We start from the raw sequence: 12,280 nt of genomic DNA on the forward strand, positions 1-12,280 counted from the left end.
AAGGTACCCCACCTAGGCTATGGGGCCCTTACTTGGAAAACAGAAGCACAAAAGAATGTCTCGTTTTATTCTCATTTTGAAAAACTGCGAAAAAAAGGGGGGACGATATAACGGTCAGTCGGCAATGTTTTGCACCGAAATTATTATTATTATTATTTTGGCGATTTACAATCGTTGCGCCCGTTTGAATTTTGCCACATTAGGCTATCGTTCCCGTTTAGCGCACAAATTGATCGAGAAAATGAGATTAATACAATAATATTTGTTAAAAAAACTCAAATGTGTTTCCTGTCTCCATCGCCCTTTCCAATCGTATTTTGAATCATCGTCGTCATCATCATCTTCTCCCGGGATGGCCTCTACGGCAGGAATTCGAACCAGGAAGGAGCCCCTTCTGTTCGCCGTAGCCAAATAATTGGGTACAGCATTCTTTCGTTCCCCCTTTCTTTTATGATCAGTTACCACCTGCTGCAAGGCTTTTTCTGTGACGCCCCCACACAGAGCCATACACCATCACCATGCACCCTCCCCTGATGCACACCCAGCATGGTGGCAGCACAGAAGGTAGTGCCCAACCCCATTATTCCCCCACCCAGCCTCCACGTTACACAGGGTCCTCCCATTGCTTCGATGATCCAAGCATCGTCCAGTGGCTTCAGTCTGCAGGCCTCCAACACCTCGCCGTACCCCTTTCAGCTGCTGCAGCCGACCACCGCCTTCTTCCTCACACGTGTGCACAGGTGAACAAGGCAGTTTGGAACATAGCAGGATCATTAATGGAACCTAACATAGCAGGATGATTAATGGAGCCTAACATAGCAGGGCGATTAATGGAACCTAGAGTTCTATCTTGGATTTTGTCAGGAAAAGAGCCAAATTTCTTAAAATCCCAAAGTCATGTTGCATGCGCACCTCTTCCAAGCAGGCACTCAGTATATCTTTGACCTGACATGCTTTGTGATGCAGCAGGAGCATGCTGGAAATGCAAGCCAGCCGCCTGAAGATAGACCAAAGTTCCGCAAGGCGGGAAACACAGTAACCGGTGCAAGCAACCCGGCTGATGCCATGCCACATCCTGTTTTTCCCATGCCATCCAAGCAATCGAGTTTGCAACCAAGTGTGAAAGTGTTCTTGTCTTCTGAGCTTAGGTCGAATGATCTAAGTCCTGGTATATTTGACATTCATGCCATTGACTCAGAACTTTTGCCAGAGGTATTGGCCTTTGCCACATCTGCAATTGTCGGGTTTATGTAAATGTGAAAAGCGAGCTGCTGTATAAGAAGTGATTTTATGTTATGATCTTTTGGTCGTTGGGAATCTGGTCAATCAGTCAAGGATAGACCAAAAGAACATGTTGAGAAAACGCTTGGATGATCAGTCTGGACTATAGTTCTGATCTGATATTCGATGCTGCCAATCAATTTTCTTATTCCTTTGAAACTTGTGCATTGTTAAGGACACGTTAACATCTAGATCTAGGCCAACCCTAATATTACTGGTGCTCAGTGAAATACCTTTCCAAAGTCCCCTATTCTGATATATTTACATGCTTTTTCTCGCTGCTTTTTGACTTATCTGTATGAAAGGCTTTGTGTATCCTCCATTTTTCTAATATGTAATGCTAGTTAATATTTGAAAGCTGTTCCTTCAGGAAGCTGCATCAGGATGGCTTGATTCTTGCTCACCATTTGTTCCTGTCGACGAACAAGGTTTTGAAAATGAAAATGATGTGGAATATGCCAATTCTTACAGCCCCACTCGGATGCAAATCTACCCTCCTGAATCTTTCTCCAGGCCAGCAACTGCAGATAAAGCAAGGGCTAGAGAGAATGAGAATGGCCCTGCCAAAATAAAAGTTGTGGTATGCATTCAAATGTTTTGTCTTTTCATGATTATGTACTTTCTGAGGTAATGTCATTGGTTTTGCTCATGGGTACCCTAGCTATGCCTGTTAACTGAAAATCTGGAAGGTCTACCATGTTCTCTCAGGGAACATAAGCCACAATTATTGAAACAGGGTGATGTGTTCTTGCATATTTTGGTAGCATTCTAGACAGATGAGGCAAGAAACCCTGCAGAAAATGAAGAATGGGTTCTCCCCTGGCAAAAGATAAGTGGTTTGAAGCTCTGATCAAGCTTATAGTTAAAGTACCTTGATTGATGATATGAGCTATGGTAGGCTCTGAAGGAGTACTTCAAAGATTTAAGATGTGCCATATCTTCACATGAGCCATTACATCAGTAATGTCGGGAAAGTTTGCCCAAGGCTTTGTTGACTGAGGAAGCTCAGAAGTCAGGTTAGCTTGTTGTTGTAAAGGGCAACTTTCCATGTCGTTTCTCCACATAAATGCAGCATGTGAGATAATGTGATAACAGTCCATCTACTCATGGATCCACACAAAAGCTCATGGATCCACACAAAAGTGATGTACCAGATCAGTCTAGATTGCTGGTAGAAAAATTGTCTCAGCAGCAGATAATTGGGGTGGGTTGTGCGTATGTGCAAGAGGCCTTGTCTATCTGTGCCCATAGGTCAAGTTACTGTGCTTTTATCCATTTGAAGCTGATGCATGCACATAGCATGTAGGCTCACTACAGACTCATGAAACAACTGTCTTCAGTTCAGAATGCATGTGGTAATCTTACTCACAGAAAATAATAATGTTTATGGAATCTGATTGTTTTGGAAGACCCTTGAACTGTAACTTCAGACATGCTGAATTGTGTGTATTGAATTAATTTTTGGAGGTGCGGAAAAGGCCAATCAATAAGAAGGAACTTTCTCGAAATGAGGAGGACATAATCTGTGTTGCAAGGAATGGTGGCTCCCTTACTGTTCATGAGCCCAAGGTTAAGGTAATGGAGTAGGTCGAGTTTCCTCTCATTTGAAATGATATGCTTTACAAGAAAGTTAAATTATCCTGCTAAAATCTTGCAGGTAGATTGGACAGCCTATGTTGAACACCATGAGTTTGTGTCTTGCAGGTAGATTTGACTGCCTATGTCGAAAAGCATGAGTTTGTCTTTGATGCAGTGCTGGATGAAGATGTGACCAATGATGAGGTAGGTTGTACAAGGTTTGCCTATTAACTTTCTGACCTGTTGTGAATATACTGCCTGATGTGTCTTCTACTCTATTGTAGGTGTATCATGTTACAGTGGAACCAATCATCCCAACAATATTTGAACGGACTAAAGCAACATGCTTTGCATATGGACAAACAGGCAAGCTTAGATTTTGCAACCAGCTTTTTCCAACTCTCATATCCAATGAGAACACGGTCATTCTTACTGAACTTGCATTTCATGTTAGCAGGAAGTGGAAAAACCTACACAATGCAACCATTGCCAATCAAAGCCTCTGAGTCCATTTTTCATATGATGCAGCAGCCACAGTACAGATATCAGGGCTATCAACTCTGGCTCAGTTTTTTTGAAATTTATGGTGGAAAGCTTTTTGACCTGCTAAATGACAGAAGGTTATTGGAGATTTGTTTTGTTGGAAGTTCCAATCTTTACAAGCTCAATTAAATGTGGTTTTGAGTGTAGGAATTCACTGGTGCATTTTCATTCAAATATACCATGCTTGTGCTTTTGTTAGAACTTGGACCTAAAGTGTGTTCTTCAGTACATTGTTTTGTTTCTTGTTACTCTTCAATATAACATTTCTGAGGTTTTGCTTCTCTCAAAGTATTATTTTGCTGGACAAGCAGCAAACTTTGTATGCGGGAAGATGGGCGGCAACAAGTATGTATTGTTGGCTTGAAAGAGTTCCGAGTACTGGAATTGAATATGCTAAGAGATTATATTGAGAGGGGAAGTGCAGCAAGGAGTACAGGCATGACTGGTGCCAATGAAGAGTCTTCAAGATCACATGCTATTCTTCAGCTCTCTCTCAAGAGGATTTCTGATGTTAATGAGTCAAAACCTGCAAGAATGGTGGGAAAGATTTCATTCATAGATCTTGCTGGTAGTGAACGAGGTGCAGACACAACTGACAATGACCGTCAAACAAGGTTAGGCTAGTCTTACTTGTTTGAATGGTGAATAGCTCAAACAAGCACCCAATTTGATAGTACATATATCTCTCAGGGTAGAACCCAGTATTTGATTTTAAAAAACTCCTTGTCCTCAGGCTTGAGGGAGCAGAAATTAATAAGAGCTTACTAGCTTTGAAGGAGTGCATCCGAGCGTTGGATAGTGATCAGGGGCACATACCCTTCAGAGGCAGCAAACTGACAGAGGTCTTGAGGGATTCTTTTGTTGGAGATTCCCGCACAGTGATGATATCCTGCATCTCACCTAGTGCAGGTTCTTGTGAGCACACTCTTAATACTCTCAGATATGCTGACAGGTATGTATATTCTCTCCATCTAAATTCATGATTCAGTCACAGCGTTAACTTAGAATGTCCACATAAGTATCTAGCAAAACATTCTTTCCTCTGTATTAATTGTGCAACCTGTTTTCACCTTGAGGCAGGGTGAAGGGTCTTTCAAGAAACAATAATTCGAAGAAGGATCTCCTTGGTCCACTACCATCACAACGGGAGTTTTGTCCTGCACCTACCATGCCTTCGCACTTGCAACGCCCACCAAGCAGTAATGAAGGCAATCATGTGCCTGAGGAAATTTCACAATCAGGCCGAGAGAATTTGGGATCCTCACAACGAGAACTTTGTCTCAGATCTGTCAGGCTTCCATATTTGTCTGACGATGCATTGCAAACAGGCCAACAAACGTTTGGAGCTGATCATTTGTTTTCTACTTCATACTATGATTCCGAGTTTTGCAAAGATGAGAATCACAGAGAATGTATGGGGGGTGATGAAGATGCATTTAAAGGGACTGCTGGTGTTCAGGGGGCCTTTCTTGACAACCGGCAGCATGATAAACACAACATTTCTCAACAACCATCCTGTCTCAGGCTCACAAAAGAGGGCAACTTTGGTGCTCAATGGCTGCCCGCTCCAAAAGAGGGCAACCTTGGTGCTCAATGGCTGCCTGCTCCAATAGACAGTGCACAAGAGCTAAACCCAAGGTTTTTTTCAATTCCAAATCTTATTTCAACTCATGCAGGCCAGCCACAACCGAGAGCAAATGATCGGATGTGTGCTTTGTTGAAGGTGATTTCATAACCTTGTACTTGTTGGGGATGTAAATGCTTGAGAACATAAGTAGAGTATCTGATTAGCTGTTCTCCGCAGGAAGAGGATGACTTGGTTACCGCACATTGCAAGGAGTTGGAAGACACAATTGACATTGTTCGTGAGGTAATTCCTACAGCAAGATCAATCCACTGTGTGTTTCAACAATACTCAAGTGACTGTCTTTTGCTTTTGGTCACCTTATCAGCACATTGTAAAGTTTCAAACAGTTATAAATTGTGTGGTTCCCTCTTAGCCTGTGACAATGTCGTACTTGTTTATTTAGACTATGTGCACATACTGTCTTTGCAGGAAATGAAATTGCTTTCAGAAGTAGATCAACCTGGGGGTCAGATTAGTCTGTATGTCACACAGCTCAGTAAGGTTCTGTCAAAGAAAGCTGCTGGTTTGGTGAGCCTTCAGGCACAGCTTGCAAGGTTCCAGCAACTCTTGAAGGAGCAAGAAATTGTCGCACTTAATGCAGGGCTTCAACCAGCATAGCATGGATTCTTACTGGAGTGTGACGATGTCCATGTAAAGCTTGGTGGCAAATGCAGTGCAGGATGGCTGTAGATAACGTATATACAGGATATGATGCCTACTTTTATATACGACAGGGTGCATGTTTTCCTTCTGAAAAGTGTAATTGATCTGAGCTTGAAGTTTAGCTTCACCCTTTTTAGTGTACAGTTCCCACATGCTCCATCCTCTCTATTATTATATTGGTTGAGCTATTGACTGAAATCAATCCTCAACCATCATATCTCAAAATAACACAACAGTTGCACCATATTTGTGTTGATGCTTTCTCACTTGCTGTACTATTTTGCGTATGGCTTTTGCAAGCCTTCTTTCATGAGATTAAACCATAGGTTGAAAAAGCTTGAGAGTTATGGCAGCAGTCTCTTTTCTTTGACCACACTTCTAAGAAACGTCTGTGTGGCGTGCACTTTTCCAATTTTATTAACTTATGTCTCTGTGCTTCGAAAGGCATGTAAAGATGGATGAAAGAGAGATATCGCAGCAGGTATGTCATTGAGAGACACCAGGCTTCTTGGAACAGAAGCAAGTAAAAATAAAGAAACAAGAAACTACTTAGTGTAAGAAGAGGAAAGGAAGATGGTAGGACCCAATAATTACTTTGTATTCACAACTAAGATTGGAGGATGTGGTCAAGTTGAAAGAGTTGTTTGGTGCAAGCCAGAAGCTAGTGTAAATCCGTAACGATTATCATCATGCCCCTATCTACTCAAATAAACTTCTTGAATCAGCTCATGCCATCCTGACAAGAACATGTTCTGAGCAGCTCTGATTCTTTAAACAGAAGAAACGCGGTTAAGTGTATTATTAATCATAGATGATAATTTTTTTACAAAGTGCCAACTCAGGTTCTTTTCAAGGCAAAAGAGAAGACTTTGAAAGGCTTTAACATATGTAAACAGGTCAAAAGAGAAGGCGTTAAGGTTTTACAAATCGCCAGAATATCAACCAGGCGACATTCCCTTCATGGCGCTATTGGTGGTCTACTCTTCCAGACCTGCTTCCAACTTCCGCGAATCATCCATGATGATATGTTGAAGATCCCGTCGAGACGCCAAGAACAATAAAGGGAGAGGTTAACAAGAACTTAGCCAATGGCCCCGGTGGATCATGTGTCAATTCCTCATGTGTCATGGCACCAATCTATTCGTGTCTGAGTACTGTCATATTTCTTTAGCCTTTTGTAATTCCGAGGAACAGAGTTATTTATCCTTTCCAGGAAATTCACATAATTACTCCTGCTCTTTAGAGAAGGACCATAGTTCTCAGGTGTGCATTGTGAGTCTCCACCCATATCACCCATAGATATCTACATCTAGGTTTACTACCACAAAAGAAGTTGAACATGTGACTACAATACAGATTATTTATATGTAATGTAATCTTAAATATATCTAGACGTTTTTATAGGCACATTGTACCTTCTTGATGCACTCATATGACTATGCTTTAGCAATTGAAAATGTATAAAATAATATGAATAACCAAAACATGTGCTCAGTTGACTAAAAGTGCCTATAATAAATATGAAGGACCCATCGGGGCTGATAATGACATCATGATTGATTTGTTCGGTGACTTTGTACAATATGAGCTAGATACAAACTATTACATATCGTGATTTTAGTGGTCGATCAATAATGGATCTTCTTGACAATGTGTATTTTTTATAGAACTCGAACATAATTGCTAGCTAATGTAAGAGAATTCATATTTTTCAATAATGTTACGTGAGTAGAATTAACATGAGCTAGTTTTATTTTTTGATAATTTAGTATTGTGTTGAATATGCATCAACTTAAATTTCTTTACATATTTAATAATTATGAATGATTACAATGATCAAAAGTTCTTAGTTCTAACAATTGAATTATGCAATATGCAATGGTATTTTAATATGTACAATCTATTGTGTCATTAGAACCCATATAACTTGATAACTTGATTAATACAAAGGTAGGACCATATTCATTATAAGATAAACTTGTTTTAGCTATATAAATGGCAATTTAAAATTAAAACTTGTTATAATAATAGCCATCAAATATGTTGGTTATATTTCTTTTCTCCATCTTTTATATTTGTACTATCTCTTACTATCTTGTCAAATCATCTTATGTGTAAAATCCCACCAATAACAAAAGGTTGCTTGTTCAGAGTGTTTCCTTCCTATTTGAATTTGTTGACAAAGAGTGTTCCATTGTTATCTAAATGAGACTTGCATGATACCAAAAAGAGATATTTATTTTCATTCATTTAAGCATTGCACTCCTAAAACGATATATCTATCGAAAGTAGCCAAAACAAGTAGAACAAAACAATCTTGTAGGATAAGAAAATATCCATACAATAGTATTGTATTACACATCAAAACAAGCTAGATGCTCACTACTCATCATATGTAGAGATACTTGTTGTCAGTTACCCACCTCCTCGTTCTATCTCTTCTTTGCATCATCACTTGTTGTCAGTTACCCACCTCCTCGTTCTATCTCTTCTTTGCATGAAGACGTAAAATGTGCTCAAGAAGAGGAATTTACACGTAGGATTGTAATGGAGCAAAAGTCGAAAAAGGTAGCTTTATAAATATATGTCATAAGTTCTTTATTTCCCCCTCCAATCTTAAGGACATTCACAACATCTAAATATTATTGTTGCTAAGAAAATGCATATTTTGTAACAAAGCTCCTTTATTCTTTGATTGCAATGTAGATCTTGAGCCATATTCCTTGTAACTAAAGACAAATGCACTAAAGTACGTTGGAAAACACTAAAGACAAATGCACAGCAAGGATATTCATGTCACACTAATATGATATCAAACAACTAGTCTAAGAGTAAACAAGTCTAATTCACAATTACTTCTACTCACAAATGTTAAATAGACCCTAATACCAGATAAAAAGACCAAAGGGTGTTCCATTACTAAATCAAACTTGAGCAATACCAATGTGAAATACTTAGTTTCAATCATTAAGTGTTGTAACTCTAAAATGATATTATGACCAAAACAAATAATAAAATGTTCCCAATGTATAATGAAATATTCTTGCTAGCATCACTACACATCAAAACATGCTAGATGCTCACTAGTCATTACATGGAGAGATGCTAGCCAAAACATCTATTGCATCATCACCTACTTGTGAGTTGCTAGCCACCTCCTCAATCTATGTCTTTGAACAAAGAAGAGGTAAAGTATGTGGTGAAATCAATATCTCATTAGCATCCATTGAAATGCACAAGTATCCTATCTGGATGCAAGCTTGAAGCAATGAAGTAGTACCATATCCCAACTCAAGGGCAATACCCATATGACAACAAAGAAGCTCCAAGTAGCATGCCGCAAAAGTGTGGCTTCTTTGCATTGCTCCTCTGATATAATCTCCACTGCTATCTCGTGATCTGCTATCAGAATACCAAAATATTCAAATGCAGAGAAAAATCACTTACCTCCACCAGTCAATGTCACTTTCTCATCATGCTCATTGCAATTGAACGTGCCAACCCCCCGCTCTCTCTCTCTCTCTCTCTCTCTCTCTCTCTCTCTCTCTCTCTCTCTCTCTCTCTCTCTCTCTCTCTCTCTCTCTCTCTCTCTCTCTCTCTCTCTCTCAACAAAAACTCTCATTTGCTCATATAAATCCACCAATGGTAATTCTCAATCTTTCGCTTTCAGAGAGAGTGCATATTGAGGGTATACATAGTTGTCGCCTCATTGGTGAGTGACATCTAGGCCTTACATGCTACTAGAAGGAAAGGCAAGTGTCTATCCCTCAAGAACATAAAAAAATTGCGAAAAGATGGTGAAACATTTGTATATGTGTGTGTGTATGTGGTACCTTCCTTGTATGCAAAATAATATGAATTGTATCTTAGAGTGGGGAAATATGAGAATGTTGAGTTGGATGGATAAGATTCTGAGTTGGCAAGTCAATCTAAACCAAATGCAATGTATTTGATATACTCATGTGTCTATTAAAAGAGGCATCAATTGAGAGATTTGTTGTGGCTTTCTCTATTATCTCAAACTCATGGCCTACTTTGTCTATGATCCATGACTATATTGTCTCCTTCATTTGGTGGTAGAGCCATACCAATCATCTCTTTCCTATGGCATCAAATTATTCTACCCTTTCTTCCCTAATCAAAGTTGAATCACTATCATTACCATGAGGACTAGAATAGGAAACGGTAGAAGCAAAAGAGTTCGACTATTGGGAGTAGCATCCAAGTAGTTTCAGCATGTGAAGAATAGAAGTTGTTGCCTAATCTGGCATTGGAATAGCAGTTGCTACCTAATTTGACAATATCTACAAGAATACCAGTTGTTGTAATCACATTCATAGCTTAATATCAATCCAATTTCCTAGTAAGACATTGTGGAAACTATGAAGCATATAACTCAGTTTATGTTAGACTAGCTGGTTCTTGGGGTTAACAAGTTCCTCCTCTTATTTGGTGTGAAAAAGATAGAAAATGGGTAGAAAAGATCAATTATAGTCATGGGCATGGCCTCCTTTAATTAACCTTTGAATTAAGGTTTTAAAAGACCTCTCCCAAATAACCCCTTTCACATTATACCTTCTCCAAACTGGTTGTTATTGAACTTGTTCACACTATCCATTCAAAATTGGCTCAATTGTAAAACTATTGCCATACTATTGCTACTTAATACCAAGTCTTGTCCACATTGCATGTCGAGACTATTGTCAAAAATGCTATTCACACTCTTAAAAGGCCAAAATTAGTTATTATAAAGTATAAAGGGATTATTTGTATGTGGGTTTTCTACTCATTGATCAAATCCTTTGTAATCACAAAAAAATCCTCTTTTTGTAAGGAGTTAGACATTGCCAAGCATCATTATAAGCTTGCTAAGACCTGTTTGACAATACCATGGCATCAGCCTCTAATACTTTATTTGGGATTGAAAAATGCAAAGAAGGAGAAAAATATCATACGTGGGCTATGCAAATTCAACTACTTATGCATAAGAAATTATGGACCCTAGTTCAAGATGATCCTCCTCCACTATTAACTAGAGAATGGTTAGAAAATAATGAATAAGCACTAGCTTTGATTGGTCTTCATCTAGTCCCAGGACTTATTCATCATATAAACGTAAAGGAACTACAAAAGAAATCTTGGAAAGAATTAGAAATTTTTTTAAAGCAAAGGTAAAGAACTAAGAAATCTATTTAAAAATTGACTTTTATAGTTGACACATTAGGAAAAAATTGGACTAAAAAATAGGTTCTTAAAAATAATATAGTTTAAGATGTGGGCCTTTTGGATTGTCCAATAGGAAGGCTAGATGTTGACATCCATGGAGGGTGAATCTTCTCTCTCCAAATCTTGGGTTTTGATTAAAAAAAGAGATAGTGGGAGATTTAAAAAAGGGGTGTATAAATAGTACACAAAAATTGAGTTTCTCTCACCTCATATTTCCCTCGATTTCTAGAGTTTTTAATTTTACTTTTTTTCCTCTTACAAAATCAGTTTAATCCAAAAGTTTAGCACTAGATTACATTTCCTCTATTCTAGAATCATTCTGGTGAATTTTCAACTCCATTGAAGCTCTTTGGTGAGAGTAATTAGGGTTTTGAGAGTTTTGCTTACATTTTCACTTTCTTCTCCTCACAGCTCTGAAATTTGGGTAAAACACAAGTGCCCATCTCTCTTTGTGTTTCTCTTATTTGTTGTTTATTCAGTAGGTTTTGATGTAATTTCTTAGTATTATTGTTGTTTTGTTGTAGAGGTTGTTTTGGGAAGGAGGCATAGGTGCTCATCTCTCTCTCCTCCCCTCTATGTGTTGTTTCTCTTTTTTGTTGTGTTTTCAATAGACCTTGATGTTGATTCTAATTGTTGTTGTTTTTTTTTTTTTGCAAAGTCAATTTGGAGCAAGGGATGAAGATACTTCTCTTTCTCTCTCTCTCTCTCTCTCTGTGGTTTTTCTTTGCTATTATCTTTTCAATATAGTATAATATTGGTTCTAACCCTTGTTACTGTTTTATTGTTGTAGAGATCATTTTGGGTGAGTTTGCACAAGTGCTAATCTCTCTCTCCCTCTCTCCCTCTCTCTTTTTCTCTCTTTGTGTTTTCCTCTTTTCCATTGTTTTTTTAGTATACCTTCATGTAAATACTAACTATTGCTATAGTCTTTTGTAGAGGTCAGTTTGGGCACAATTGGATATATGCTCATCGCTTTCTCCCTCCCACTCACTCACACATACTCATTCTCTTTCTCTCTATATTTTTCATTTTCTATTATCTTTATAGTAGGGTTTGATGCTAGTTCTAACTTTCATATCGATTGTTGTTGTATCACTTAACACAATATAAAGTAGAGATTTTGTAGCTCTAGGTTATGATAAGCAACGATTCAATCTTATCTTCAACAGATCAACTTACAAGTAAATTCGTCCAATTTTGTGTTACTTTTATTGATACAATGATCTATATATTTTTATTAAAAGGGATTTATCAATCGAACAACTCAATCATAGTTTTCTCATGTCTATAATTTCAATAGGTTTTGATGATCATAAATTTCGAATCTATTGTTGTTACTAAATCAATAAAGTAGTGCAGATT

General features: G+C 38.2%; 1 protein-coding gene across 6 annotated transcripts; it reads left to right on the forward strand.

The window, feature by feature from the left end:
* The first annotated feature begins 229 nt into the window (after positions 1-229).
* LOC148018401 (kinesin-like protein KIN-13A) lies at positions 230-7,078 on the forward strand. Of its 6 annotated transcripts, none has more exons than XM_087661327.1 (12): positions 230-740; positions 967-1,212; positions 1,652-1,861; positions 2,749-2,856; positions 2,986-3,063; positions 3,144-3,225; positions 3,317-3,479; positions 3,714-4,016; positions 4,136-4,354; positions 4,483-5,125; positions 5,207-5,272; positions 6,589-7,078. In XM_087661327.1, the coding sequence occupies exons 1-12, from the start codon at positions 519-521 to the stop codon at positions 6,751-6,753; spliced, it is 2,505 nt and encodes an 834-aa protein (XP_087517453.1). In that variant the 5' UTR covers positions 230-518; the 3' UTR covers positions 6,754-7,078. The 6 variants fall into 6 exon arrangements, with proteins under 6 accessions (XP_087517453.1, XP_087517450.1, XP_087517451.1 ...); XM_087661324.1 differs by lacking the exon at positions 6,589-7,078 and adding an exon at positions 5,459-6,560 and having other exon boundaries at positions 233-740; XM_087661325.1 differs by lacking the exon at positions 6,589-7,078 and adding an exon at positions 5,459-6,560 and having other exon boundaries at positions 233-740; positions 970-1,212.
* Positions 7,079-12,280: the final 5,202 nt, after the last annotated feature.

The sequence above is a fragment of the Lygodium microphyllum genome, chromosome 21, assembly GCF_053477565.2.
Source record: "Lygodium microphyllum isolate KBCC chromosome 21, Lygodium_microphyllum_v1.1.10, whole genome shotgun sequence".
Classification (NCBI taxonomy): Eukaryota; Viridiplantae; Streptophyta; class Polypodiopsida; order Schizaeales; family Lygodiaceae; genus Lygodium; species Lygodium microphyllum.

Bases quoted from the DNA above. Each gene is read 5' to 3' on its own strand.
- LOC148018401 (XM_087661324.1), top strand. From the start codon at position 519: ATGCACCCTCCCCTGATGCACACCCAGCATGGTGGCAGCACAGAAGGT. The intron at 1,862-2,748 runs GTATGCATTCAA...TAATTTTTGGAG, and splicing joins CTGCCAAAATAAAAGTTGTG to GTGCGGAAAAGGCCAATCAA. The intron at 5,273-5,458 runs GTAATTCCTACA...CTGTCTTTGCAG, and splicing joins CAATTGACATTGTTCGTGAG to GAAATGAAATTGCTTTCAGA.